This window comes from Mobula hypostoma, unplaced genomic scaffold (genome assembly GCF_963921235.1).
Source record: "Mobula hypostoma unplaced genomic scaffold, sMobHyp1.1 scaffold_137, whole genome shotgun sequence".
NCBI lineage: Eukaryota > Metazoa > Chordata > Chondrichthyes > Myliobatiformes > Myliobatidae > Mobula > Mobula hypostoma.
In genome coordinates this window covers 113,440-141,427 of record NW_026948205.1, presented here as the reverse complement: position 1 = coordinate 141,427, position 27,988 = coordinate 113,440, and the positions used below count along the sequence as shown (strand labels likewise).

Here is a 27,988-nt window from a genome sequence, read left to right as displayed (position 1 = left end):
ATTCTTAGAGATGGTATATATAATTATCTGGATAGACAGGGTCTGATTAGGAACAGTCAACATGGATTTGTGCATGGAAGGTCATGTCTGACAAATCTTATTGAATTTTTTGAAGAGGTCACTAGCAAAATTGACGAGGGTAAAGCGGTGGATGTTGTCTATATGGACTTCAGTAAGGTCTTTGACAAGGTCCCACACGGAAGTTTGGTTAGGAAGGTTCAATCGTTAGGTATTAATATTGAAGTAGTAAAATGGATTCAGCAGTGGCTGGATGGGAGACGCCAGAGAGTGGTGGTGGATAACTGTTTGTCAGATTGGAGGCCGGTGACTAGTGGTGTGTCTCAGGGATCTGTACTGGGTCCAATGTTATTTGTCATATACATTAATGATCTGGATGATGGGCTGGTAAATTGGATGAGTCAGTATGCAGATGATACTAAGATAGGTGGAGTTGTGGATAATGAAGTAGGTTTTCAAAGCTTGCAGAGAGATTTAGGCCAGTTAGATGAGTGGGCTGAAAGATGGCAGATGGAGTTTAATGCTGATAAATGTGAGGTGCTACACTTTGGTAGGACTAATCAAAATAGGACATACATGGTAAATGGTAGGGCATTGAAGAATGCAGTAGAACAGAGGGATCTAGGAATAATGGTGCATAGTTCCCTGAAGGTGGAATCTCATGTGGATAGGGTGGTGAAGAAAGCTTTTGGTATGCTTGCCTTTATAAACCAGAGCATTGAGTATAGGAGTTGGGATGTAATGTTGAAATTGTACAAGGCATTGGTGAGGTCAAATTTGGAGTATTGTGTACAGTTCTGGTCACCAAATTATAGGAAAGATGTCAACAAAATAGAGAGAGCACAGAGAAGATTTACTAGAATGTTACCTGGGTTTCATCACCTGAGTTACAGAGAAAGGTTGAACAAGTTGAGTCTTTATTCTTTGGAGAGTAGAAGGTTGAGGGGGGACTTGATAGAGGTGTTTAAAATTATGAGAGGGATAGATAGGGTTGACGTGGATAGGCTCTTTCCATTGAGAGTGGGGGAGATTCAAACAAGAGGACATGAGTTGAGAGTTAAAGGGCAAAAGTTTAGGGGTAACATGAGGGGGAACTTCTTTACTCAGAGAGTGGTAGCTGTGTGGAACGAGCTTCCAGCAGAAGTGGTCGAGGCAGGTTCGATGTTGTCGTTTAAAGTTAAATTGGATAGATATATGGACAGGAAGGGAATGGAGGGTTATGGGCTGAGTGCAGGTCGGTGGGACTAGGTGAGAGTAAGAGTTCGGCACGGACTAGAAGGGCCGAGATGGCCTGTTTCCGTGCTGTAATTGTTTATATGGTTATATATAGATCAGCCATGATAAAATGGTGGAGAAGACTTGATGGGCCAAATGGCCTAATTCTGCTCCGGTACCGAATGAACTCTTGTCGGGCTTCCAGCCAGGTACGGGTATCGATTATAACCGACGGTTCGATGGCAAACTCTGCCATCTTCATTCAGGGACGATGCCTGGGCACATCAAGTGTGGTGGTATTTGTACCCCCATCGTCCCATCCCACCTGATTGGCTAGTCCTCATCCAATCAGGCTTCCGCTCTCCCGCCTTGTTTACAGTCGAATTCCAGTTCTTGCCTAGATCAAGACTTTTCGTCTTTGTTAAAATTCTTTTCCTCTAGTTTTATTTCAATGGCTTCCTTCACCAGGCGGTCCCAAGAGCCAGTAGTTTTGTGCTGTTGCACTCAATCCTGTGGCCATCGTGAATGCAATGGTCTGCTAATGCTGATTCTTCCGGGGAAACCTAACAGCGAGGAGCTGCCGCCTGTCTTCCCCATATTCCCACGGAGGGTTACGGGACGGGAGGCCGAGGGAGACGGACAGGGGCAGGGCGAGCCCGGAGGAAGATGGAGGGCAGGCAAGGGAGTGAGATGGACAGAGGGAGAAAAAAGAGAGAGAGAAAAAAAGTAGATAAATAAGGGACGGGGTACGAAGGGGAGGAGGGGCATGAACGGAAGTTAGAGAAGTCAATGCTCATGCCTCTCCTGTCTCTAGCCTCATATCCCTTTTGCCAGTCGACTTCCCAGCTCTCCCTCCCATCGTTTCCTATCGTTTCTGAAGAGATGGGATGGGCTAGATGCAGGAAGATTGTTCCCACTGTTGGGGAAGTCCAGAACGAGGGGTCACAGTTTGAGGATAAAGGGGAAGCCCTTTAGGACCGAGATGAGGAAAAACTTCTTCACACAGAGAGGGGTGAATCTGTGGAATTCTCTGCCCCGTGAAGCAGGGGAGGCTCCCTCAGTGAATATATTTAAGACGAGGTCAGACAGATTTTTTTTGCAGAGGAGGGGAATGAAAGGTTATAGGGGATTCGAGTACAGGAGCGGGGAGGTACTACTGCATTTGTACAAGGCCTTGGTGAGACCACACCTGGAGTATTGTGTGCAGTTTTGGTCCCCTAATCTAAGGAAAGACATCCTTGCCATAGAGGGAGTACAAAGAAGGTTCACCAGATTGATTCCTGGGATGGCAGGACTTTCATATGAAGAAAGACTGGATGAACTGGGCTTGTACTCGTTGGAATTTAGAAGATTGAGGGGGGATCTGATTGAAACGTATAAGATCCTAAAGGGATTGGACAGACTAGATGCATGAAGATTGTTCCCGATGTTGGGGAAGTCCAGAACGAGGGGTCACAGTTTGAGGATAGAGGGGAAGCCTTTTAGGACCGAGATTAGGAAAAACTTCTTCACACAGAGAGTGGTGAATCTGTGGAATTCTCTGCCACAGGAAACAGTTGAGGCCAGTTCATTTGCTATATTTAAGAGGGAGTTAGATATGGCCCTTGTGGCTAAAGGGATCAGGGGGTATGGAAGGAAGGCAGGGTACAGGGTTCTGAGTTGGATGATCAGCCATGATCATAATAAATGACGGTGCAGGCTCGAAGGGCTGAATGGCCAACTCCTGCACCTATTTTCTATGTTTCTATGTTGAAAACCCGTAAAGAAGCTCAAATCCCAGCGTATGCAGGTCAAAGATGACTTGGGACTCAGGACAGCTGGCATTTATGGGACTCCCTGTGAATTCGGAGCAGCGCATATCAGCCAGACAGGACGCATGGCGTGAACCCCCACAGGAGGCGTAACCGTCTGGGTTACCCAGAGGCAAAGATCTCTCGAACTGGAATCCGATTACAAGCCAGGTGTGAGAGCGAAAATCTGATTGGATGAGGGCTGACCAATCAGGAGGGAGGGAGGGACGATGGGGGCATAAATACCATCGGATTGGACATGCCTGGGCATCGTCCCGGGAGAAGTTTGTCATCGAAACGTCGGTTATAATTGTTGACTTTTTCCCAGCTGGAAGCCTGAGAAGAGTTTATCTGTCATATATGCTGGGAGAACACCGGATCCTTTTTCTTCTCCTGTATCTTGGTTCTGTAACGGCCTTTGCCCCGACTGACTCCCGTTGCCTAGGGTGAATAGCCGTCCACCCCGCCAAACAGTGCAAATGGTTTGGTGCGGATAAGGTGTGAGTCGCCCAATGATTAGCCACGACACAAATATGAAACAATATACAAAGTGCGAGTGAAGAATTATACTTTATAGCAAATTTTGGTGATGGGTTAGTAGGAACAACTAAAAGAAAAGGCGCCACATAAGTAACTTATCAGTCTTGTGCACATAATATCTTAATACGTCGGAGCTCACGCCTCCGGTTCCATCCACAACGTCCTTCCGAGACTCCGGCCGCCCTCCAAACCCCCGAGGTCCGGTATCCGCCACCCTGGGACCGCCGTCCGTTCCTCACACGTCCGTCCTCTCTGCTCGTCTCCGGAAAAAGCCCGCGCTCCTCAACTCAGCACACATATGCAAGATAACAGAACATGACTTCCATTGTCTGACAAAGGAGTACAGTTTCCATTCTCACATTGTGTTACCCAAACAACGCTGTTACAGAGAACTCCTTGCTCAGCAGTTAACAGTGCGAGAATCCATTTTAATATAACACCTCAGAGAAGCCATTTTGGTAATTAGTAATCAGTCCGTCTAGTATTACTGAGAGCCCTACAGTTCCCTACATTGATTTTCCAAAAGATTAAACGTTCCAGGATTTTTAAAAATCTCTTACAGGAAGGTAAGACATAGGAGCAGAATTAGGCCGACCGGCCCATGGAGTTTGCTTCGCCATTCAATCGTGACTGATCCTTTTATCTATCTCCTCCTCAGCCCGAGATCCCGGCATTCTCCCCGTAACCCTTGATGCCGTGTCTAGTCCAGAACCGATCAGTCTCTGCCTTAAATACGCCCAACGACCTGGTTATAAATTCCATATATTCGCCACCCTTTGGCGAAAGAAATTTCTCTGCATCTCTATTTTAAATGGCTGCCCCCTCTAACCTGAGGCTGTGCCCTCTTGTCCTAGACTCTCCCACCACGGGAGACATCCTTTCCACATCTCCTCTGTCTAGGCCTTTCAACATTTGAAAGGTTGAAATGAGATCCCCCCTCTTATCCTTCTGAATTCCAGCGAATACAGACCCAGAGCGGTCAAACACTCCTCGTATGATAACCCTTTCATTCCTGGAATCATCCTTGCGAACACCCCTCTGGACCCTCTCCGACGCCTGACGCCTCCTTTCTGAGATGAGGGGCCCAAAACTGTTCACCATACCCCAGGGTGAGCCCCAACCAGTCCCTTAGAAAGCCTCAGCATCACATCCCCGCTCTTGTACTCTCGACCTCTTGAAATGAAATGCTAACATGGCATTTGCCTTCCTCACCACCGACCCGACCTGCAAGCTGGCCTTCAGGGTGTTCTGCACAAGGACCCCCAAGCCCCTTTGCGTCCCTGATTTTTTATTTGGGACTTCTCCCCGTATAGAAGATAGCCCGCACCTTTACTTCTGCTCTCGGAGTTCATAGTCATACTTTATTGATCGTGAGGGAAATTGGTTTTCGTTACAGTCGCACCAACTAAGAATAGAGTATAAATATAGCAATGTAAAACCATAAATAATTAAATGTGGATAAATGTGAAGTTATCCACTTTGGTGGCAAAAATAGGAAAACAGATTATTTTCTGAATGGTGGCCGATTAGGAAAAGGGGAGGTGCAACGAGACCTGGGCGTCATTATACACCAGTCATTGAAAGTGGGCATGCAGGAACAGCAGGCGGTGAAAAAGGCGAATGGTATGCTGGCATTTATAGCGAGAGGATTCGAGTACAGGAGCAGGGAGGTACTACTGCAGTTGTACAAGGCCTTGGTGAGACCACACCTGGAGTATTGTGTGCAGTTTTGGTCCCCTAATCTGATGAAAGACATTCTTGCCATAGAGGGAGTACAAAGAAGATTCACCAGATTGATTCCTGGGATGGCAGGACTTTCATATGAAGAAAGACTGGATGAACTGGGCTTGTACTCGTTGGAATTTAGAAGATTGAGGGGGGATCTGATTGAAACGTATAAGATCCTAAAGGGATTGGACAGGCTAGATGCAGGAAGATTGTTCCCGATGTTGGGGAAGTCCAGAACGAGCGGTCACAGTTTGAGGATGGAGGGGAAGCCTTTTAGGACCGAGATTAGGAAAAACTTCTTCACACAGAGAGTGGTGAATCTGTGGAGTTCTCTGCCACAGGAAACTGTTGAGGCCAGTTCATTGGCTATGTTTAAGAGGGAGTTAGATATGGCCCTTGTGGCTACGGGGATCAGGGGGTATGGAGGGAAAGCTGGTGCAGGGTTCTGAGTTGGATGATCAGCCATGATCATAATAAATGGCGGTGCAGGCTCGAAGGGCCGAATGGCCTACTCCTGCACCTATTTTCTATGTTTCTAAATAGTAATATGTAGATTATGCCAGGAAATAAGTCCAGGACCAGCCTGTTGGCTCAGGGTGTCTGACCCTCCAAGGGAGGAGTTGTAAAGTTTGATGGCCACAGGCAGGAATGACTTCCTATGACGCTCTGTGCTGCATCTCGGTGGAATGAGTCTCTGGCTGAATGTACTCCTGTGCCCAACCAGCACTGGATCTCCCAGTGGCCACACATTTTAATTCCACATCCCATTCCCATTCTGACATGTCTATCCACGGCCTCCTCTACTGTAAAGATGAAGCCACACTCAGGTTGGAGGAACAACACCTTATATTTCGTCTGGGTAGCCTCCAACCTGATGGCATGAACATCGACTTCTCTAACTTCCGCTAAGGCCCCACCTTCCCCTCGTACCCCATCTGTTACTCATTTTTATGCACACATTCTTTCTCTCACTCTCCTTTTTCTCCCTCTGTCCCTCTGAATATACCCCTTGCCCATCCTCTGGGTCAACCCCCCCCCCCTGTCTTTCTTCCCGGACCTCCTGTCCCATGATCTTCTCGTATCCCCTTTTGCCTATCACCTGTCCAGCTCTCGGCTCTATCCCTCCCCCTCCAGCTTTCAAATCCCTTACTCACTCTTCCTTCAGTTAGTCCTGACGAAGGGTCTCGGCCTGAAACGTCGACTGCTCCTCTTCCTATAGATGCTGCTTGGCCTGCTGCGTTCACCAGCAACTTTGATGTATGTTGCTTGAATTTCCAGCATCTGCAGAATTCCTGTTGTTTGCAGTACATTATGTAGTGGATGGGAGACATTGTCCAAGATGGCATGCAACTTAGACAGCATCCTCTTTTCAGACACCACCGTCAGAGAGTCCAGTTCCATCCCCACAACATCACTGGCCTTACGAATGAGTTTGTCGATTTCTGTTGGTGTCTGCTAACCCTCAGCCTGCTGCCCCAGCACACAACAGCAAACATGATCGCACTGGCCACCACAGACTCGTAGAACATCCTCAGCATCGTCCGGCAGATGTTAAAGGACCTCAGTCTCCTCAGGAAATAGAGACGGCTCTGACCCTTCTTGTAGACAGCCTCAGTGTTCTTAGACCAGTCCAGTTTATTGTCAATTCGTATCCCCAGGTATTTGTAATCCTCCACCATGTCCACACTGACCCCTGGATGGAAACAGGGGTCACCGGTACCTTAGCTCTCCTCAGGTCTACCACCAGCTCCTTAGACTTTTTCACATTAAGCTGCAGATAATTCTGCTCACACCATGTGACAAAGTTTCCCACCGTAGCCCTGTACTCAGCCTCATCTCCCTTGCTGATGCATCCAACCTATTTTCTATGTTTCTATGACCTCAGTCTCCTCAGGAAATAGAGACGGCTCTGACCCTTCTTGTAGACAGCCTCAGTGTTCTTAGCCCAGTCCGGTTTATTGTCAATTCGTATCCCCAGGTATTTGTAATCCTCCACCATGTCCACACTGACCCCCTGGATGGAAACATGCATTTTCCAACGTTGCATTTTATTTGCCGCTTCCTTGCCCATTCTCCCGATCTGTCTGAAGTCCTTTCTGCATCCTACCTGTTCCCTCAACGCCAGCTGCCCCTCCAGCGATATTACGTAGGTTTTCAGCTGGGTACTCTGTAGGGAAAAAAGCCCAGTGTGTGACTAAGCAAAGATGACCCATCGGTGACGTAATGGGTTGAACGAACTAAATTGAGAGAGAGAGACAGACAGACAGACAGACGTGGAAGGAATCAGACTGGGCGAAGGACGACCAGGCTGAAAGGTGAGGCTGTGGCCGATGTGACAGACGAACCTTGCGAATCACCAGTTCTTAACGCCACGGCAAGAGTCGTCCTGCAACCCAAGCCGAAGATCGGTGGCGGAGAGGAGCGACGGGGCGTTGCTGTCCGAACTCTTCCGAAGCAGCGCAAAGGAGCGGAAACGGGGGCGGTCGGCCAGCCAAGCAGACGGCAGGTGGCCTCACGCTGACTCCCAGGGCCGAAGGTCACCCGGAGAAGTCTTGTCAGAAGTGGTCTCCCCGAGCACGAGGTCGAGAGCGAGCCTCGGCGAAGCGGGGAGCGGGGAGTTCCGCAACAGCGGGCGGCCCGAAATCCGCGGGGCCCCCATCGCAATGCCCGCCTGGCGTTACTCGGTCGGGGGGTGGTGGGGGGGGCGGCAGTGAGCGAGACAGCCAGAGTCTGCGGCAGAACTGTGGCAAGTTCTCTGAGATGCTCGGAGAAACCCAGCAGCTGTTTTCCATGTCAAACTACACCCGTGCACCTGAGAGAATTGATACAGCTGCAGGAGCAGGGTGGAAACACCAAGTACTGATCTAATTTCCCCTTTCACACTGTTTACTGCTCTCCACGGCTGACTTTTCCGATGTTCAGAAACTTTTCGTTATTTCCGGAAGCGTCTTGGCCAAACTGAATTTTTTAAAGATTGGCCTGAGAGTATTGCACAGTACTGTAACTGTAGAAATTGGCAAAAGCACCAGTTAGTGTACAAATCTCCCCCCGGAGAGACAGAAAGAGAGAGAACAAGAGAGAGAGACAGAGAGAGGGACTGAGAGACACCGGTCAGTCTACAGATCTCCCCCTGAGAGAGAGGGGGACTGAGAGTCACCGGTCAGTGTACGGATCTTCCCCTGAGAGGCACCGGTCAGTGTACAGATCTCCCCCTGAGAGAGAGAGGGACTGAGAGACACCGGTCAGTGTACAGATCTCCCCCTGAGAGAGAGAGGGACTGAGAGACACCAGTCAGTGTACAGATCTCCCCCTGAGAGAGAGAGGGACTGAGAGACACCAGTCAGTGTACAGATCTCCCCCTGAGAGAGAGAGGGACTGAGAGACACCGGTCAGTGTACAGATCTCCCCCTGAGAGAGAGGGACCGAGAGGCACCAGTCAGTGTACAGATCTCCCCCTGAGAGACACCGGTCAGTGTACAGATCTCCCCCTGAGAGAGAGAGACTGAGAGACACCGGTCAGTGTACAGATCTCCCCCTGAGAGAGAGGGACTGAGAGACACAGGTCAGTGTACAGATCTCCCCCTGAGAGAGAGGGACTGAGAGACACCGGTCAGTGTACAGATCTCCCCCTGAGAGAGAGGGACTGAGAGACACAGGTCAGTGTACAGATCTCCCCCTGAGAGAGAGGGACTGAGAGACACCGGTCAGTGTACAGATCTCCCCCTGAGAGAGAGGGCCTGAGAGTCACTGGCCAGTGTACAGATCTCCCCCTGAGAGAGAAGGACTGAGAGACACCGGTCAGTGTACAGATCTCCCCCTGAGAGAGAGGGACTGAGAGACACCGGTCAGTGTACAGATCTCCCCCTGAGAGAGAGGGACTGAGAGACACCGGTCAGTGTACAGATCTCCCCCTGAGAGAGAGGGACTGAGAGACACCGGTCAGGGTACAGATCTCCCCATGAGAGAGAGGGACTGAGAGACACCGGTCAGTGTACAGATCTCCCCCTGAGAGAGAGGGACTGAGAGACACCGGTCAGTGTACAGATCTCCCCCTGAGAGAGAGGGACTGAGAGACACCGGAGAGTGTACAGATCTCCCCCTGAGAGAGAGGGACTGAGAGACACCGGTCAGTGTACAGATCTCCCCCTGAGAGAGAGGGACTGAGAGACACCGGTCAATGTACAGATCTCCCCCTGAGAGAGAGGGACTGAGAGACACAGGTCAGTGTACAGATCTCCCCCTTGAGAGAGAAGGGGACTGAGAAACACCGGCCAGTGTACAGATCTCCCCCTTGAGAGAGAAGGGGACTGAGAAACACCGGTCAGTGGACAGATCTCCCCCTGAGAAAGAGAGGGACTGTGAGACACCGGTCAGTGTACAGATCTCCCCCTGAGAGAGAGAGAGGGACTGAGAGACACCGGTCAGTGTACAGATCTCCCCCTGAGAGAGAGGGACTGAGAGACACCGGTCAGTGTACAGATCTCCCCCTGAGAGAGAGGGACTGAGAGACACAGGTCAGTGTACAGATCTCCCCCTGAGAGAGAAAGAGACTGACAGACACCGGTCAGTGTACAGATCTCCCCCTCAGAAAGGGCCTGAGAGTCACCGGCCAGTGTACAGATCTCCCCCTGAGAGAGAGGGACTGAGAGACACCGGTCAGTGTACAGATCTCCCCCTGAGAGAGAGGGACTGAGAGACACCGGTCAGTGTACAGATCTCCCCCTTGAGAGAGAAGGGGACTGAGAGACACCAGTCAGTGTACAGATCTCCCCCTGAGAGAGAGAGGGACTGAGAGACACCGGTCAGTGTACAGATCTCCCCCTGAGAGAGAGAGAGGGACTGAGAGACACCAGTCAGTGTACAGAACTCCCCCTGAGAGAGAGGGACTGAGAGACAACGGTCAGTGTACTGATCTCCCTCTGAGAGAGAGGGACTGAGAGACACCGGTCAGTGTACAGATCTCCCCCTGAGAGAGAGGGACTGAGAGACACCGGTCAGTGTACAGATCTCCCCCTTAGAGAGAGGGACTGAGAGACACCAGTCAGTGTACAGATCTCCCCCTGAGAGAGAGGGACTGAGAGACACCGGTCAGTGTACAGATCTCCCGCTGAGAGAGAGGGGCTGAGAGACACCGGTCAGTGTACAGATCTCCCCCTGAGAGAGAGGGACTGAGAGACACGGGTCAGTGTACAGATCTCTCCCTGAGAGAGAGGGACTGACAGGCACTGGTCAGTGTACAGATCTCCCCCTGAGAGAGAGGGACTGAGAGACACCGGTCAGTGTACAGATCTCCCCCTGAGAGAGAGGGGCTGAGAGACACCGGTCAGTGTACAGATCTCCCCCTGAGAGAGAGGGACTGAGAGACACCGGTCAGTGTACAGATCTCCCCCTGAGAGAGAGGGACTGAGAGACACCGGTCAGTGTACAGATCTCCCCCTGAGAGAGAGGGACTGAGAGACACCGGTCAGTGTACAGATCTCCCCCTGAGAGAGAGAGGGGCTGAGAGACACCGGTCAGTGTACAGATCTCCCCCTGAGAGAGAGGGACTGAGAGACACCGGTCAGTGTACAGATCTCCCCCTGAGAGAGAGGGACTGAGAGACACCGGTCAGTGTACAGATCTCCCCCTGAGAGAGAGGGACTGAGAGACACCGGTCAGTGTACAGATCTCCCCCTGAGAGAGAGGGACTGAGAGACACCGGTCAGTGTACAGATCTCCCGCTGAGAGACAGGGACTGAGAGACACCGGTCAGTGTACAGATCTCCCCCTGAGAGAGAGGGACCGAGAGACACCGGTCAGTGTACAGATCTCCCCCTGAGAGAGAGGGACTGAGAGACACCGGTCAGTGTACAGATCACCCCTGAGAGAGAGGGACCGAGAGACACCGGTCAGTGTACAGATCTCCCCCTGAGAGAGAGGGACTGAGAGACACCGGTCAGTGTACAGATCACCCCTGAGAGAGAGGGACTGAGAGACACCGGTCAGTGTACAGATCTCCCCCTGAGAGAGAGGGACTGAGAGACACCGGTCAGTGTACAGATCTCCCCCTGAGAGAGAGGGACTGAGAGGCACTGGTCAGTGTACAGATCTCCCCCTGAGAGAGAGGGACTGAGAGACACCGGTCAGTGTACAGATCTCCCCATGAGAGAGAGGGACTGAGAGACACCGGTCCGTGTACAGATCTCCCCCTGAGAGAGAGAGGGACTGAGAGACACCGGTCAGTGTACAGATCTCCCCCTGAGAGAGAGGGACTGAGAGACACCGGTCCGTGTACAGATCTCCCCCTGAGAGAGAAAGAGACTGACAGACACCGGTCAGTGTACAGATCTCCCCCTCAGAAAGGGCCTGAGAGTCACTGGCCAGTGTACAGATCTCCCCCTGAGAGAGAGGGACTGAGAGACACCGGTCAGTGTACAGATCTCCCCCTGAGAGAGAGGGACTGAGAGACACCGGTCAGTGTACAGATCTCCCCCTTAGAGAGAGGGACTGAGAGACACCGGTCAGTGTACAGATCTCCCCCTTGAGAGAGAAGGGGACTGAGAGACACCAGTCAGTGTACAGATCTCCCCCTGAGAGAGAGAGGGACTGAGAGACACCGGTCAGTGTACAGATCTCCCCCTGAGAGAGAGAGAGGGACTGAGAGACACCAGTCAGTGTACAGATCTCCCCCTGAGAGAGAGGGACTGAGAGACACCGGTCAGTGTACAGATCTCCCCCTTAGAGAGAGGGACTGAGAGACACCAGTCAGTGTACAGATCTCCCCCTGAGAGAGAGGGACTGAGAGACACCGGTCAGTGTACAGATCTCCCCCTGAGAGAGAGAGACTGAGAGACACCGGTCAGTGTACAGATCTCCCCCTGAGAGAGAGGGACTGAGAGACACCAGTCAGTGTACAGATCTCCCCCTGAGAGAGAGGGACTGAGAGACACCGGTCAGTGTACAGATCTCCCGCTGAGAGAGAGGGACTGAGAGACACCGGTCAGTGTACAGATCTCCCCCTGAGAGAGAGGGACTGAGAGACACGGGTCAGTGTACAGATCTCTCCCTGAGAGAGAGGGACTGAGAGGCACTGGTCAGTGTACAGATCTCCCCCTGAGAGAGAGGGACTGAGAGACACCGGTCAGTGTACAGATCTCCCCCTGAGAGAGAGGGTCTGAGAGACACCGGTCAGTGTACAGATCTCCCCCTGAGAGAGAGGGACTGAGAGACACCGGTCAGTGTACAGATCTCCCCCTGAGAGAGAGGGACTGAGAGACACCGGTCCGTGTACAGATCTCCCCCTGAGAGAGAGGGACTGAGAGACACCGGTCAGTGTACAGATCTCCCCATGAGAGAGAGGGACTGAGAGACACCGGTCCGTGTACAGATCTCCCCCTGAGAGAGAGAGGGACTGAGAGACACCGGTCGGTGTACAGATCTCCCCCTGAGAGAGAGGGACTGAGAGACATCGGTCAGTGTACAGATCTCCCCCTGAGAGAGAGGGACCGAGAGACATCGGTCAGTGTACAGATCTCCCCCTGAGAGAGAGTGACTGAGAGACACCGGTCAGTGTACAGATCTCCCCCTGAGAGAGAGGGACTGAGAGACACCGGTCCGTGTACAGATCTCCCCCTGAGAGAGAAAGAGACTGACACACACCGGTCAGTGTACAGATCTCCCCCTCAGAAAGGGCCTGAGAGTCACCGGCCAGTGTACAGATCTCCCCCTGAGAGAGAGGGACTGAGAGACACCGGTCAGTGTACAGATCTCCCCCTGAGAGAGAGGGACTGAGAGACACCGGTCAGTGTACAGATCTCCCCCTTAGAGAGAGGGACTGAGAGACACCGGTCAGTGTACAGATCTACCCCTGAGAGAGAGGGACTGAGAGACACCGGTCAGTGTACAGATCTCCCCCTGAGAGAGAGGGACTGAGAGACACCGGTCAGTGTACAGATCTCCCCCTGAGAGAGAGGGACTGAGAGACACCGGTCAGTGTACAGATCTCCCCCTGAGAGAGAGAGGGGCTGAGAGACACCGGTCAGTGTACAGATCTCCCCCTGAGAGAGAGGGACTGAGAGACACCGGTCAGTGTACAGATCTCCCCCTGAGAGAGAGGGACTGAGAGACACCGGTCAGTGTACAGATCTCCCCCTGAGAGAGAGGGACTGAGAGACACCGGTCAGTGTACAGATCTCCCCTGAGAGAGAGGGACTGAGAGACACCGGTCAGTGTACAGATCTCCCCCTGAGAGAGAGGGACTGAGAGACACCGGTCAGTGTACAGATCTCCCCCTGAGAGAGAGGGACTGAGAGACATGGTCAGTGTACAGATCTCCCGCTGAGAGAGAGGGACTGAGAGACACCGGTCAGTGTACAGATCTCCCCCTCAGAGAGAGGGACTGAGAGACACCGGTCAGTGTACAGATCTCCCCCTGAGAGAGAGGGACTGAGACACACCGGTCAGTGTACAGATCTCCCCCTGAGAGAGAGGGGGACTGAGAGACACCGGTCAGTGTACAGATCTCCCCTGAGAGAGAGGGACTGAGAGACACCGGTCAGTGTACAGATCTCCCCCTGAGAGAGAGGGACTGAGAGACACCGGTCAGTGTACAGATCTTCCCCTGAGAGAGAGGGACTGAGAGACACCGGTCAGTGTACAGATCTCCCCCTGAGAGAGAGGGACTGAGAGACACCGGTCAGTGTACAGATCTCCCCCTGAGAGAGAGGGACTGAGAGACACCGGTCAGTGTACAGATTTCCCCCTGAGAAAGAGAGGGACTGTGAGACACCGGTCAGTGTACAGATCTCCCCCTGAGAGAGAGAGAGGGACTGAGAGACACCGGTCAGTGTACAGATCTCCCCCTGAGAGAGAGGGACTGAGAGACACCGGTCAGTGTACAGATCTCCCCCTGAGAGAGAAAGAGACTGACAGACACCGGTCAGTGTACAGATCTCCCCCTCAGAAAGGGCCTGAGAGTCACCGGCCAGTGTACAGATCTCCCCCTGAGGGAGAGGGACTGAGAGACACCGGTCAGTGTACAGATCTCCCCCTGAGAGAGAGGGACTGAGAGACACCGGTCAGTGTACAGATCTCCCCCTTAGAGAGAGGGACTGAGAGACACCGGTCAGTGTACAGATCTCCCCCTTGAGAGAGAAGGGGACTGAGAGACACCAGTCAGTGTACAGATCTCCCCCTGAGAGAGAGAGGGACTGAGAGACTCCGGTCAGTGTACAGATCTCCCCCTGAGAGAGAGAGAGGGACTGAGAGACACAGTTTAGTGTACAGATCTCCCCCTGAGAGAGAGGGACTGAGAGACACCAGTCAGTGTACAGAACTCCCCCTGAGAGAGAGGGACTGAGAGACAACAGTCAGTGTACAGATTTCCCCCTGAGAAAGAGAGGGACTGTGAGACACCGGTCAGTGTACAGATCTCCCCCTGAGAGAGAGAGAGGGACTGAGAGACACCGGTCAGTGTACAGATCTCCCCCTGAGAGAGAGGGACTGAGAGACACCGGTCAGTGTACAGATCTCCCCCTGAGAGAGAGGGACTGAGAGACACAGGTCAGTGTACAGATCTCCCCCTGAGAGAGAAGGAGACTGACAGACACCGGTCAGTGTACAGATCTCCCCCTCAGAAAGGGCCTGAGAGTCACCGGCCAGTGTACAGATCTCCCCCTGAGGGAGAGGGACTGAGAGACACCGGTCAGTGTACAGATCTCCCCCTGAGAGAGAGGGACTGAGAGACACCGGTCAGTGTACAGATCTCCCCCTTAGAGAGAGGGACTGAGAGACACCGGTCAGTGTACAGATCTCCCCCTTGAGAGAGAAGGGGACTGAGAGACACCAGTCAGTGTACAGATCTCCCCCTGAGAGAGAGAGGGACTGAGAGACACCGGTCAGTGTACAGATCTCCCCCTGAGAGAGAGAGAGGGACTGAGAGACACAGTTTAGTGTACAGATCTCCCCCTGAGAGAGAGGGACTGAGAGACACCAGTCAGTGTACAGAACTCCCCCTGAGAGAGAGGGACTGAGAGACAACAGTCAGTGTACTGATCTCCCTCTGAGAGAGAGGGACTGAGAGACACCGGTCAGTGTACAGATCTCCCCCTGAGAGAGAGGGACTGAGAGACACCGGTCAGTGTACAGATCTTCCCCTGAGAGAGAGGGACTGAGAGACACCGGTCAGTGTACAGATCTCCCCCTGAGAGAGAGGGACTGAGAGACACCGGTCAGTGTACAGATCTCCCCCTGAGAGAGAGGGACTGAGAGACACCGGTCAGTGTACAGATTTCCCCCTGAGAAAGAGAGGGACTGTGAGACACCGGTCAGTGTACAGATCTCCCCCTGAGAGAGAGAGAGGGACTGAGAGACACCGGTCAGTGTACAGATCTCCCCCTGAGAGAGAGGGACTGAGAGACACCGGTCAGTGTACAGATCTCCCCCTGAGAGAGAAAGAGACTGACAGACACCGGTCAGTGTACAGATCTCCCCCTCAGAAAGGGCCTGAGAGTCACCGGCCAGTGTACAGATCTCCCCCTGAGGGAGAGGGACTGAGAGACACCGGTCAGTGTACAGATCTCCCCCTGACAGAGAGGGACTGAGAGACACCGGTCAGTGTACAGATCTCCCCCTTAGAGAGAGGGACTGAGAGACACCGGTCAGTGTACAGATCTCCCCCTTGAGAGAGAAGGGGACTGAGAGACACCAGTCAGTGTACAGATCTCCCCCTGAGAGAGAGAGGGACTGAGAGACACCGGTCAGTGTACAGATCTCCCCCTGAGAGAGAGAGAGGGACTGAGAGACACCAGTCAGTGTACAGATCTCCCCCTGAGAGAGAGGGACTGAGAGACACCGGTCAGTGTACAGATCTCCCCCTTAGAGAGAGGGACTGAGAGACACCAGTCAGTGTACAGATCTCCCCCTGAGAGAGAGGGACTGAGAGACACCGGTCAGTGTACAGATCTCCCCCTGAGAGAGAGAGACTGAGAGACACCGGTCAGTGTACAGATCTCCCCCTGAGAGAGAGGGACTGAGAGACACCAGTCAGTGTACAGATCTCCCCCTGAGAGAGAGGGACTGAGAGACACCGGTCAGTGTACAGATCTCCCGCTGAGAGAGAGGGGCTGAGAGACACCGGTCAGTGTACAGATCTCCCCCTGAGAGAGAGGGACTGAGAGACACGGGTCAGTGTACAGATCTCTCCCTGAGAGAGAGGGACTGAGAGGCACTGGTCAGTGTACAGATCTCCCCCTGAGAGAGAGGGACTGAGAGACACCGGTCAGTGTACAGATCTCCCCCTGAGAGAGAGGGGCTGAGAGACACCGGTCAGTGTACAGATCTCCCCCTGAGAGAGAGGGACTGAGAGACACCGGTCAGTGTACAGATCTCCCCCTGAGAGAGAGGGACTGAGAGACACCGGTCCGTGTACAGATCTCCCCCTGAGAGAGAGGGACTGAGAGACACCGGTCAGTGTACAGATCTCCCCATGAGAGAGAGGGACTGAGAGACACCGGTCCGTGTACAGATCTCCCCCTGAGAGAGAGAGGGACTGAGAGACACCGGTCGGTGTACAGATCTCCCCCTGAGAGAGAGGGACTGAGAGACATCGGTCAGTGTACAGATCTCCCCCTGAGAGAGAGGGACCGAGAGACATCGGTCAGTGTACAGATCTCCCCCTGAGAGAGAGTGACTGAGAGACACCGGTCAGTGTACAGATCTCCCCCTGAGAGAGAGGGACTGAGAGACACCGGTCCGTGTACAGATCTCCCCCTGAGAGAGAAAGAGACTGACACACACCGGTCAGTGTACAGATCTCCCCCTCAGAAAGGGCCTGAGAGTCACCGGCCAGTGTACAGATCTCCCCCTGAGAGAGAGGGACTGAGAGACACCGGTCAGTGTACAGATCTCCCCCTGAGAGAGAGGGACTGAGAGACACCGGTCAGTGTACAGATCTCCCCCTTAGAGAGAGGGACTGAGAGACACCGGTCAGTGTACAGATCTCCCCCTTGAGAGAGAAGGGGACTGAGAGACACCAGTCAGTGTACAGATCTCCCCCTGAGAGAGAGAGGGACTGAGAGACACCGGTCAGTGTACAGATCTCCCCCGGAGAGAGAGAGAGGAACTGAGAGACACCAGTCAGTGTACAGAACTCCCCCTGAGAGAGAGGGACTGAGAGACAACGGTCAGTGTACTGATCTCCCTCTGAGAGAGAGGGACTGAGAGACACCGGTCAGTGTACAGATCTCCCCCTGAGAGAGAGGGACTGAGAGACACCGGTCAGTGTACAGATCTCCCCCTTAGAGAGAGGGACTGAGAGACACCAGTCAGTGTACAGATCTCCCCCTGAGAGAGAGGGACTGAGAGACACCGGTCAGTGTACAGATCTCCCCCTGAGAGAGAGGGACTGAGAGACACCGGTCAGTGTACAGATCTACCCCTGAGAGAGAGGGACTGAGAGACACCGGTCAGTGTACAGATCTCCCCCTGAGAGAGAGGGACTGAGAGACACCGGTCAGTGTACAGATCTCCCCCTGAGAGAGAGGGACTGAGAGACACCGGTCAGTGTACAGATCTCCCCCTGAGAGAGAGAGGGGCTGAGAGACACCGGTCAGTGTACAGATCTCCCCCTGAGAGAGAGGGACTGAGAGACACCGGTCAGTGTACAGATCTCCCCCTGAGAGAGAGGGACTGAGAGACACCGGTCAGTGTACAGATCTCCCCCTGAGAGAGAGGGACTGAGAGACACCGGTCAGTGTACAGATCTCCCCTGAGAGAGAGGGACTGAGAGACACCGGTCAGTGTACAGATCTCCCCCTGAGAGAGAGGGACTGAGAGACACCGGTCAGTGTACAGATCTCCCCCTGAGAGAGAGGGACTGAGAGACATGGTCAGTGTACAGATCTCCCGCTGAGAGAGTGGGACTGAGAGACACCGGTCAGTGTACAGATCTCCCCCTCAGAGAGAGGGACTGAGAGACACCGGTCAGTGTACAGATCTCCCCCTGAGAGAGAGGGACTGAGACACACCGGTCAGTGTACAGATCTCCCCCTGAGAGAGAGGGGGACTGAGAGACACCGGTCAGTGTACAGATCTCCCCTGAGAGAGAGGGACTGAGAGACACCGGTCAGTGTACAGATCTCCCCCTGAGAGAGAGGGACTGAGAGACACCGGTCAGTGTACAGATCTTCCCCTGAGAGAGAGGGACTGAGAGACACCGGTCAGTGTACAGATCTCCCCCTGAGAGAGAGGGACTGAGAGACACCGGTCAGTGTACAGATCTCCCCCTGAGAGAGAGGGACTGAGAGACACCGGTCAGTGTACAGATTTCCCCCTGAGAAAGAGAGGGACTGTGAGACACCGGTCAGTGTACAGATCTCCCCCTGAGAGAGAGAGAGGGACTGAGAGACACCGGTCAGTGTACAGATCTCCCCCTGAGAGAGAGGGACTGAGAGACACCGGTCAGTGTACAGATCTCCCCCTGAGAGAGAAAGAGACTGACAGACACCGGTCAGTGTACAGATCTCCCCCTCAGAAAGGGCCTGAGAGTCACCGGCCAGTGTACAGATCTCCCCCTGAGGGAGAGGGACTGAGAGACACCGGTCAGTGTACAGATCTCCCCCTGAGAGAGAGGGACTGAGAGACACCGGTCAGTGTACAGATCTCCCCCTTAGAGAGAGGGACTGAGAGACACCGGTCAGTGTACAGATCTCCCCCTTGAGAGAGAAGGGGACTGAGAGACACCAGTCAGTGTACAGATCTCCCCCTGAGAGAGAGAGGGACTGAGAGACACCGGTCAGTGTACAGATCTCCCCCTGAGAGAGAGAGAGGGACTGAGAGACACAGTTTAGTGTACAGATCTCCCCCTGAGAGAGAGGGACTGAGAGACACCAGTCAGTGTACAGAACTCCCCCTGAGAGAGAGGGACTGAGAGACAACAGTCAGTGTACTGATCTCCCTCTGAGAGAGAGGGACTGAGAGACACCGGTCAGTGTACAGATCTCCCCCTGAGAGAGAGGGACTGAGAAACACCGGTCAGTGTACAGATCTCCCCCTGAGAGAGAGGGACTGAGATACACCGGTCAGTGTACAGATCTCCCCCCTGAGAGAGAGGGACTGAGAGACACCGGTCAGTGTACAGATCTCCCCCTGAGAGAGAGGGACTGAGAGACATGGTCAGTGTACAGATCTCCCCCTGAGAGAGAGAGGGACTGAGAGACACCGGTCAGTGTACAGATCTCCCCCTGAGAGAGAGGGACTGAGAGACACTGGTCAGGGTACAGATCTCCCCCTGAGAGAGAGGGACTGAGACACACCGGTCAGTGTACAGATCTCCCCCTGAGAGAGAGGGGGACTGAGAGACACCGGTCAGTGTACAGATTTCCCCCTGAGAAAGAGAGGGACTGTGAGACACCCCTCAGTGTACAGATCTCCCCCTGAGAGAGAGAGAGGGACTGAGAGACACCGGTCAGTGTACAGATCTCCCCCTGAGAGAGAGGGACTGAGAGACACCGGTCAGTGTACAGATCTCCCCCTGAGAGAGAGGGACTGAGAGACACAGGTCAGTGTACAGATCTCCCCCTGAGAGAGAAGGAGACTGACAGACACCGGTCAGTGTACAGATCTCCCCCTCAGAAAGGGCCTGAGAGTCACCGGCCAGTGTACAGATCTCCCCCTGAGGGAGAGGGACTGAGAGACACCGGTCAGTGTACAGATCTCCCCCTGAGAGAGAGGGACTGAGAGACACCGGTCAGTGTACAGATCTCCCCCTTAGAGAGAGGGACTGAGAGACACCGGTCAGTGTACAGATCTCCCCCTTGAGAGAGAAGGGGACTGAGAGACACCAGTCAGTGTACAGATCTCCCCCTGAGAGAGAGAGGGACTGAGAGACACCGCTCAGTGTACAGATCTCCCCCTGAGAGAGAGAGAGGGACTGAGAGACACAGTTTAGTGTACAGATCTCCCCCTGAGAGAGAGGGACTGAGAGACACCAGTCAGTGTACAGAACTCCCCCTGAGAGAGAGGGACTGAGAGACAACAGTCAGTGTACTGATCTCCCTCTGAGAGAGAGGGACTGAGAGACACCGGTCAGTGTACAGATCTCCCCCTGAGAGAGAGGGACTGAGAGACACCGGTCAGTGTACAGATCTTCCCCTGAGAGAGAGGGACTGAGAGACACCGGTCAGTGTACAGATCTCCCCCTGAGAGAGAGGGACTGAGAGACACCGGTCAGTGTACAGATCTCCCCCTGAGAGAGAGGGACTGAGAGACACCGGTCAGTGTACAGATTTCCCCCTGAGAAAGAGAGGGACTGTGAGACACCGGTCAGTGTACAGATCTCCCCCTGAGAGAGAGAGAGGGACTGAGAGACACCGGTCAGTGTACAGATCTCCCCCTGAGAGAGAGGGACTGAGAGACACCGGTCAGTGTACAGATCTCCCCCTGAGAGAGAAAGAGACTGACAGACACCGGTCAGTGTACAGATCTCCCCCTCAGAAAGGGCCTGAGAGTCACCGGCCAGTGTACAGATCTCCCCCTGAGGGAGAGGGACTGAGAGACACCGGTCAGTGTACAGATCTCCCCCTGAGAGAGAGGGACTGAGAGACACCGGTCAGTGTACAGATCTCCCCCTTAGAGAGAGGGACTGAGAGACACCGGTCAGTGTACAGATCTCCCCCTTGAGAGAGAAGGGGACTGAGAGACACCAGTCAGTGTACAGATCTCCCCCTGAGAGAGAGAGGGACTGAGAGACACCGGTCAGTGTACAGATCTCCCCCTGAGAGAGAGAGAGGGACTGAGAGACACAGTTTAGTGTACAGATCTCCCCCTGAGAGAGAGGGACTGAGAGACACCAGTCAGTGTACGGAACTCCCCCTGAGAGAGAGGGACTGAGAGACAACAGTCAGTGTACTGATCTCCCTCTGAGAGAGAGGGACTGAGAGACACCGGTCAGTGTACAGATCTCCCCCTGAGAGAGAGGGACTGAGAAACACCGGTCAGTGTACAGATCTCCCCCTGAGAGAGAGGGACTGAGATACACCGGTCAGTGTACAGATCTCCCCCCTGAGAGAGAGGGACTGAGAGACACCGGTCAGTGTACAGATCTCCCCCTGAGAGAGAGGGACTGAGAGACATGGTCAGTGTACAGATCTCCCCCTGAGAGAGAGAGGGACTGAGAGACACCGGTCAGTGTACAGATCTCCCCCTGAGAGAGAGGGACTGAGAGACACTGGTCAGGGTACAGATCTCCCCCTGAGAGAGAGGGACTGAGACACACCGGTCAGTGTACAGATCTCCCCCTGAGAGAGAGGGGGACTGAGAGACACCGGTCAGTGTACAGATTTCCCCCTGAGAAAGAGAGGGACTGTGAGACACCGGTCAGTGTACAGATCTCCCCCTGAGAGAGAGAGAGGGACTGAGAGACACCGGTCAGTGTACAGATCTCCCCCTGAGAGAGAGGGACTGAGAGACACCGGTCAGTGTACAGATCTCCCCCTGAGAGAGAGGGACTGAGAGACACAGGTCAGTGTACAGATCTCCCCCTGAGAGAGAAGGAGACTGACAGACACCGGTCAGTGTACAGATCTCCCCCTCAGAAAGGGCCTGAGAGTCACCGGCCAGTGTACAGATCTCCCCCTGAGGGAGAGGGACTGAGAGACACCGGTCAGTGTACAGATCTCCCCCTGAGAGAGAGGGAGTGAGAGACACCGGTCAGTGTACAGATCTCCCCCTTAGAGAGAGGGACTGAGAGACACCGGTCAGTGTACAGATCTCCCCCTTGAGAGAGAAGGGGACTGAGAGACACCAGTCAGTGTACAGATCTCCCCCTGAGAGAGAGAGGGACTGAGAGACACCGGTCAGTGTACAGATCTCCCCCTGAGAGAGAGAGAGGGACTGAGAGACACAGTTTAGTGTACAGATCTCCCCCTGAGAGAGAGGGACTGAGAGACACCAGTCAGTGTACAGAACTCCCCCTGAGAGAGAGGGACTGAGAGACAACAGTCAGTGTACTGATCTCCCTCTGAGAGAGAGGGACTGAGAGACACCGGTCAGTGTACAGATCTCCCCCTGAGAGAGAGGGTCTGAGAGACACCGGTCAGTGTACAGATCTCCCCCTGAGAGAGAGGGACTGAGAGACACCGGTCAGTGTACAGATCTCCCCCCTGAGAGAGAGGGACTGAGAGACACCGGTCAGTGTACAGATCTCCCCCTGAGAGAGAGGGACTGAGAGACATGGTCAGTGTACAGATCTCCCCCTGAGAGAGAGAGGGACTGAGAGACACGGGTCAGTGTACAGATCTCCCCCTGAGAGAGAGGGACTGAGAGACACTGGTCAGGGTACAGATCTCCCCCGAGAGAGAGGGACTGAGAGACATGGTCGGTGTACAGATCTCCCCCTGAGAGAGAGGGACTGAGAGACACCGGTCAGTGTACAGATCTCCCCCTGAGAGAGAGGGACTGAGAGACACCGGTCAGTGTACAGATCTCCCCCTGAGAGAGAGGGACTGAGAGACACCGGTCAGTGTACAGATCTCCCCCTGAGAGAGAGGGACTGAGAGACATGGTCGGTGTGCAGATCTCCCCCTGAGAGAGAGGGACTGAGAGACACCAGTCAGTGTACAGATCTCCCCCTGAGAGAGAGGGACTGAGAGACATGGTCAGTGTACAGATCTCCCCCTGAGAGAGAGAGGGACTGAGAGACACCGGTCAGTGTACAGATCTCTCCCTGAGAGAGAGTGACTGAGAGACACCGGTCAGTGTACAGATCTTCCCCTGAGAGAGAGCGACTGAGAGACACCGGTCAGTGTACAGATGTCCCCCTGAGAGAGAGGGACTGAGAGACACCGGTCAGTGTACAGATCTCTCCCTGAGAGAGAGGGACTGAGAGACACCGGTCAGTGTACAGATCTTCCCCTGAGAGAGAGCGACTGAGAGACACCGGTCAGTGTACAGATCTTCCCCTGAGAGAGAGCGACTGAGCGACACCAGTCAGTGTACAGATCTCCCCCTGAGAGAGAGGGACGGAGAGACACCAGTCAGTGTACAGATCTCCCCCTGAGAGAGAGGGACTGAGAGACACCGGTCAGTGTACAGATCTCCCCCTGAGAGAGAGGGACTGAGAGACACCGGTCAGTGTACAGATCTCCCCCTGAGAGAGAGGGACTGAGAGACACCGGTCAGTGTACAGATCTCCCCCTGAGAGAGAGGGACTGAGAGACACCGGTCAGTGTACTGATCTCCTCCTGAGAGAGAGGGACGGAGAGACACCGGTCAGTGTACTGATCTCCCCTGAGAGAGAGAGAGGCTGAGAGACACCGGTCAGTGTACAGATCTCCCCCTGAGAGAGAGGGACTGAGAGACACCGGGCAGTGTACAGATCTCCCCCTGAGAGAGAGGGACTGAGAGACACCGGTCAGTGTACAGATCTCCCTCTGAGAGAGAGAGGGACTGAGAGACACCGGTCAGTGTACAGATCACCCCCTGAGAGAGAGAGAGGGACTGAGAGACACCGGTCAGTGTACAGATCTCCCCCTGAGAGAGAGGGACTGAGAGACACCGGTCAGTGTACAGATCTCCCCCTGAGAGAGAGGGACTGAGAGACACCGGTCAGTGTACAGATCTCCCCCTGAGAGAGAGGGACTGAGAGACACCGGTCAGTGTACTGATCTCCTCCTGAGAGAGAGGGACGGAGAGACACCGGTCAGTGTACTGATCTCCCCTGAGAGAGAGAGAGGCTGAGAGACACCGGTCAGTGTACAGATCTCCCCCTGAGAGAGAGGGACTGAGAGACACCGGGCAGTGTACAGATCTCCCCCTGAGAGAGAGGGACTGAGAGACACCGGTCAGTGTACAGATCTCCCCCTGAGAGAGAGGGACTGAGAGACACCGGGCAGTGTACAGATCTCCCCCTGAGAGAGAGGGACTGAGAGACACCGGTCAGTGTACTGATCTCCCCTGAGAGAGAGAGGGAGTGAGAGACACCGGTCAAAGTGCGGATCTCCCCCTGAGAAAATCAGATGAGAAACTGTGCGGAAAATCTGAGCCACAGATAGAAAATGCTGGAGGAACTCAGCAGGCCAGGCAGCATCTGTGGAAAAATGTACAGTTGACATTTCGGGCTGAAACCGTTCGACAGGACTGCAGGAAAAGAAAACTGACGTGTAGATTTTAAAAGGTGGGAGGAGGGGAGAGAAAAACGCCAGGTGACAGGTGAAACCGGGAGTGGGAGGGAGGATGTAAAGAGCTTGGGAAGTTGATCGGGAAATGGAGGCAGACTGTCAGGTTTTGAGAAATCGAGGTTCGTGCCGTCAGGTTGGAGGCTGCCCGAGGCAACTCCCTTGTCCGTCCGCCCCCTCCCCGCTGATCTCCCTCTTATCCTTGCAAGCAGAGCAAGTGCTCCACCTGACCCCACACACTCCCCCTCCCTCGCCGCCATCCAGGGCCCCGAGCGGTCCAACCGGGCGAGGTGACACTTCGCCCGTGAGTCTGTCAGCGGTGGGGGTGGGGGGTGTGGTGTTGCCGATCGCGTCCGCTGTACGTCGGCGGGACCCGACGGGGATCGGGTGACTGCCTGGGCCAGAGCAAGCGGGAGCTCCCGGCGGCCGCCGGTTTTAAATTCCGCTCCCCGTTGCCGTTCCGATGACGTCCATCCACGGCCCCCTCCGCTGCCGGGACGGAGACGCGCTGGGGTTGGAGGAAGAGCAGCTTATGTTCCGTCTGGGTAGCCTCCAACCCGCGCGAACGTCGATCTCTTGAACTTCCGGTAATAACCTTCTCCCCCACCCCCCACCAGCATTTCCCATCCGCTTTTTCCTCTCTCACCTCATGTCCTTGCTCGTCCATCGTCTCCCTCTTCCTCCCTCCTTTCCTCTCTTCCGTGGCCCTCTCTTCCGGAGTTTTCTGCTCCGCAGCCAGGGTGACAGAACGTGACCGGCTGACTCTTCAGTGGGATGGTCTCGTGTCCAGAGCTTCTGATGGGTCGATGTCCCACACCCCCATCCCCTCCGCACCCCACTCCCTCCCTCCCGTCCCACTTACTCCCTGGCTCATACCCACCTCCCTCCTCTCTCCGACCACCCCTCACTGTATCCGCCTTTCTCTTCTGCCTGTCGCTGATCGCCCTGTCCACACACTCCTCCCCTCCTCCCCCTCACTCATTCCCTTCATCCCCCTCCCTCATCCCCTCATCCCCATCCCTCATCCCCTCGTTTCCCCCTCCCTCCTCCCCTCACCCCCCTCCCTCCTCCCCGTCCCCCTCCTTCATCCCCTCATCCCCCCTCCCTCATCCCCTCATCCCCATCCCTCCTCCCCGTCCCCCTCCTTCATCCCCTCGTCCCCACTCCCTCCTCCCCTCGCCCCCCTCCCTCCTCCCCGTCCCCATCCCTCCTCCCCGTCCCCATCCCTCATCCCCTCGCCCCCCCTCCCCGTCACCCCTCCCTCCTCCCCGTCCCCCTCCTTCATCCCCTCGTCCCCCCTCCCTCATTCCCTCATCCCCCTCCCTCATCTTCTTGTCCTTATCCCCCCTCCCTCCTCCCCTCGTCCCCACTGCCTCCTCCCCTCATCCCCATCCCTCATCCCCTCATCCCCACTCCCTCCTCCCCTCGCCCCCCCTCCCTCCTCCCCTCGCCCCCTCCCTCCTCCCCGTCCCCCTCCCTCATCCTCTTGTCCTTATCCCCCCTCCCTCCTCCCCTCGTCCCCACTCCCTGCTCCCCTCGCCCCCCTCCCTCCTCCCCGTCACCCCTCCCTCCTCCCCGTCCCCTCCTTCATCCCCTCGTCCCCCCTCCCTCATCCCCTCGTTCCCCCTCCCTCATCCCCTCATCCCCTCTGCTCCCCTCGTCCCCACTCCCTCCTCCCCTCATCTCCCCTCCCTCATCCCGTCCCCCCATCCCCTCATCCCCCTTCCCCCTCCCTCATCCCCTCATCCCCCTCCCTCATCCCCTCGTCCCCCATCCTCCCTTTGTCCCCACTCCCTCCTCCCCTCATCCCCCTCCCTCATCCCCTCGTCCCCCTCCCTCATCCCCTCGTCCCCCTCCCTCATCCCCTCGTCCCCACTCCCTCATCCCCTCATCCCCCCTCCTCCCTTCGTCCCCACTCCCTGCTCCCCTCATCTCCCCTCCCTCATCCCCTCATCCCCCATCCCCTCATCCCCCCTCCCCCTCCCTCCTCCCTCCTCCCTCCTCCCCCTCCCTCATCCACTCGTCTCCCCTCCCTCATCCCCTCATCTCCCCTCCCTCATCCTCTCGTTCCTCTCCCTCCTCCCCTCGTTCCCCCTCCCTCCTCCCCTCGTTCCCCTTCCGTCCTCCCCTCGTTCCCCTTCCCTCCTCCCCTCGTCCCCACTCCCTCCTCCCCTCGCCCCCCCTCCCCCGTCACCTCTCCCTCCTCCCCCGTCACCTCTCCCTCCTCCCCCGTCCCCCTCCCTCATCCCCTCGTCCCCCTCGCTCATCCTCTCGTCCTTATCCCCCCTCCCTCCTCCCCTCGTCCCCACTCCCTCCTCCCCGTCCCCCTCCCTCCTCCCCATCCCCGTTCTCTCCTCCCTCCTCCCCGTAACCCTCCCTCCTTCTCGTCACCCCCTCCCTCCTCCCCGTCACCCCCTCCCTCCTCCCCGTCACCCCTCCCTCCTCCCCGTCACCCCCTCCCTCCTCCCCTCATCCCCCCCTCACTCCTCCCCTCCTCCCCCTCACACCTCCCCTCTTCCCCCTCACTCCTCCTCTCCTCCCCCTCACTCCTCCTCTCCTCCCCCTCACTCATCCCCTCCCCTCACTCATCCCCTCCCCCTCACTCCTCCCCTCCTCCCCATCACTCCTCCCCTCCTCCCCATCACTCCTCCCCTCCTCCCCTCATCTCCCTTCCCTCCTCCCCTTGTCTGCACGCCCTCCTCCCCTCATCTCCCCTCCCTCCTCCCCGTCCCCCTCCCTCCTCCCCGTCACCCCTCCCTCCTCCCCTCCCCCTCACTCCTTCCCATCCCCTCGTCTCCCTTTCCTCCTCCCCTCGTCTCCCCCCTCACACTCTCTCATGCATTCTCTCATATGCCCGTTCCTGCTCTCTCTCTCCCCCTCACCCCCCTCTCCCGCCTTTCCCTTCCCTCTGCTGGCTCTCTTTTCCTGGCTCTGGCTCTCACTCACCATCTCTCTCTCTCCCCCCCTCCGCAGGGCCGGGTCGGATTTGGTGACATGTTCGGGATGATGAACAGCATGTTCAGCAACATGAACTCCCTCCTCGACAACATGGTGAGTCCTCGGTCCCTCCCTCCCTCCCTCCCTCCGCACTCCCGGGGACCGCAAGGCCCTGCAGTCCGCTGCCCGACCGAGTCCTTCCTCACTGAGGGTTGCCGGGAGCGGAAGGTAGGTCCAGTCGGGAAGGAGCACCGAAACGCTTCCGGTGTTTGTACCCGTTGTACTAGAATGTTTTAGCAAGGATGGAGATGCTGGAAATCTGGGGCAGTACTATCCAACAACACTTCACATCCCCCCCCCCACCCCGTCCACCGCTCGATCTTTCAACACTCTCCACTGGTCACTCGCTCAGAGGACCTGGCCTCTGGAGAGCAATTGCAAAGCAAGTACGTCTGACCGTCCACTCCCTCAGGGGGGTCTGCGGAGGCTCGGGGCGACCCCGGAAACTCGGGCCGACTTCCGTCGACGTGTGGCGGAGATCGGGCTGACTCGGCCGCCTCGCAGCCCGCTGTGGAAACACCGACGTCCTCGAGTGGAAAATCCGACCAA

At 55.3% G+C, this 27,988-nt stretch overlaps 1 protein-coding gene across 1 annotated transcript in view; it reads left to right on the top strand.

Moving 5' to 3' along the window:
• Nucleotides 1–27,676, top strand: part of LOC134341807 (uncharacterized) — a 64,805-nt gene extending 37,129 nt beyond the window's left edge. Inside the window, exon 5 of the mRNA XM_063039745.1 lies at nucleotides 27,416–27,676. Within this exon, the coding sequence (XP_062895815.1) occupies nucleotides 27,416–27,676 (261 nt within the window). The remainder of the gene's footprint in view (nucleotides 1–27,415) is intronic.
• The last annotated feature ends 312 nt before the right edge of the window (nucleotides 27,677–27,988 follow it).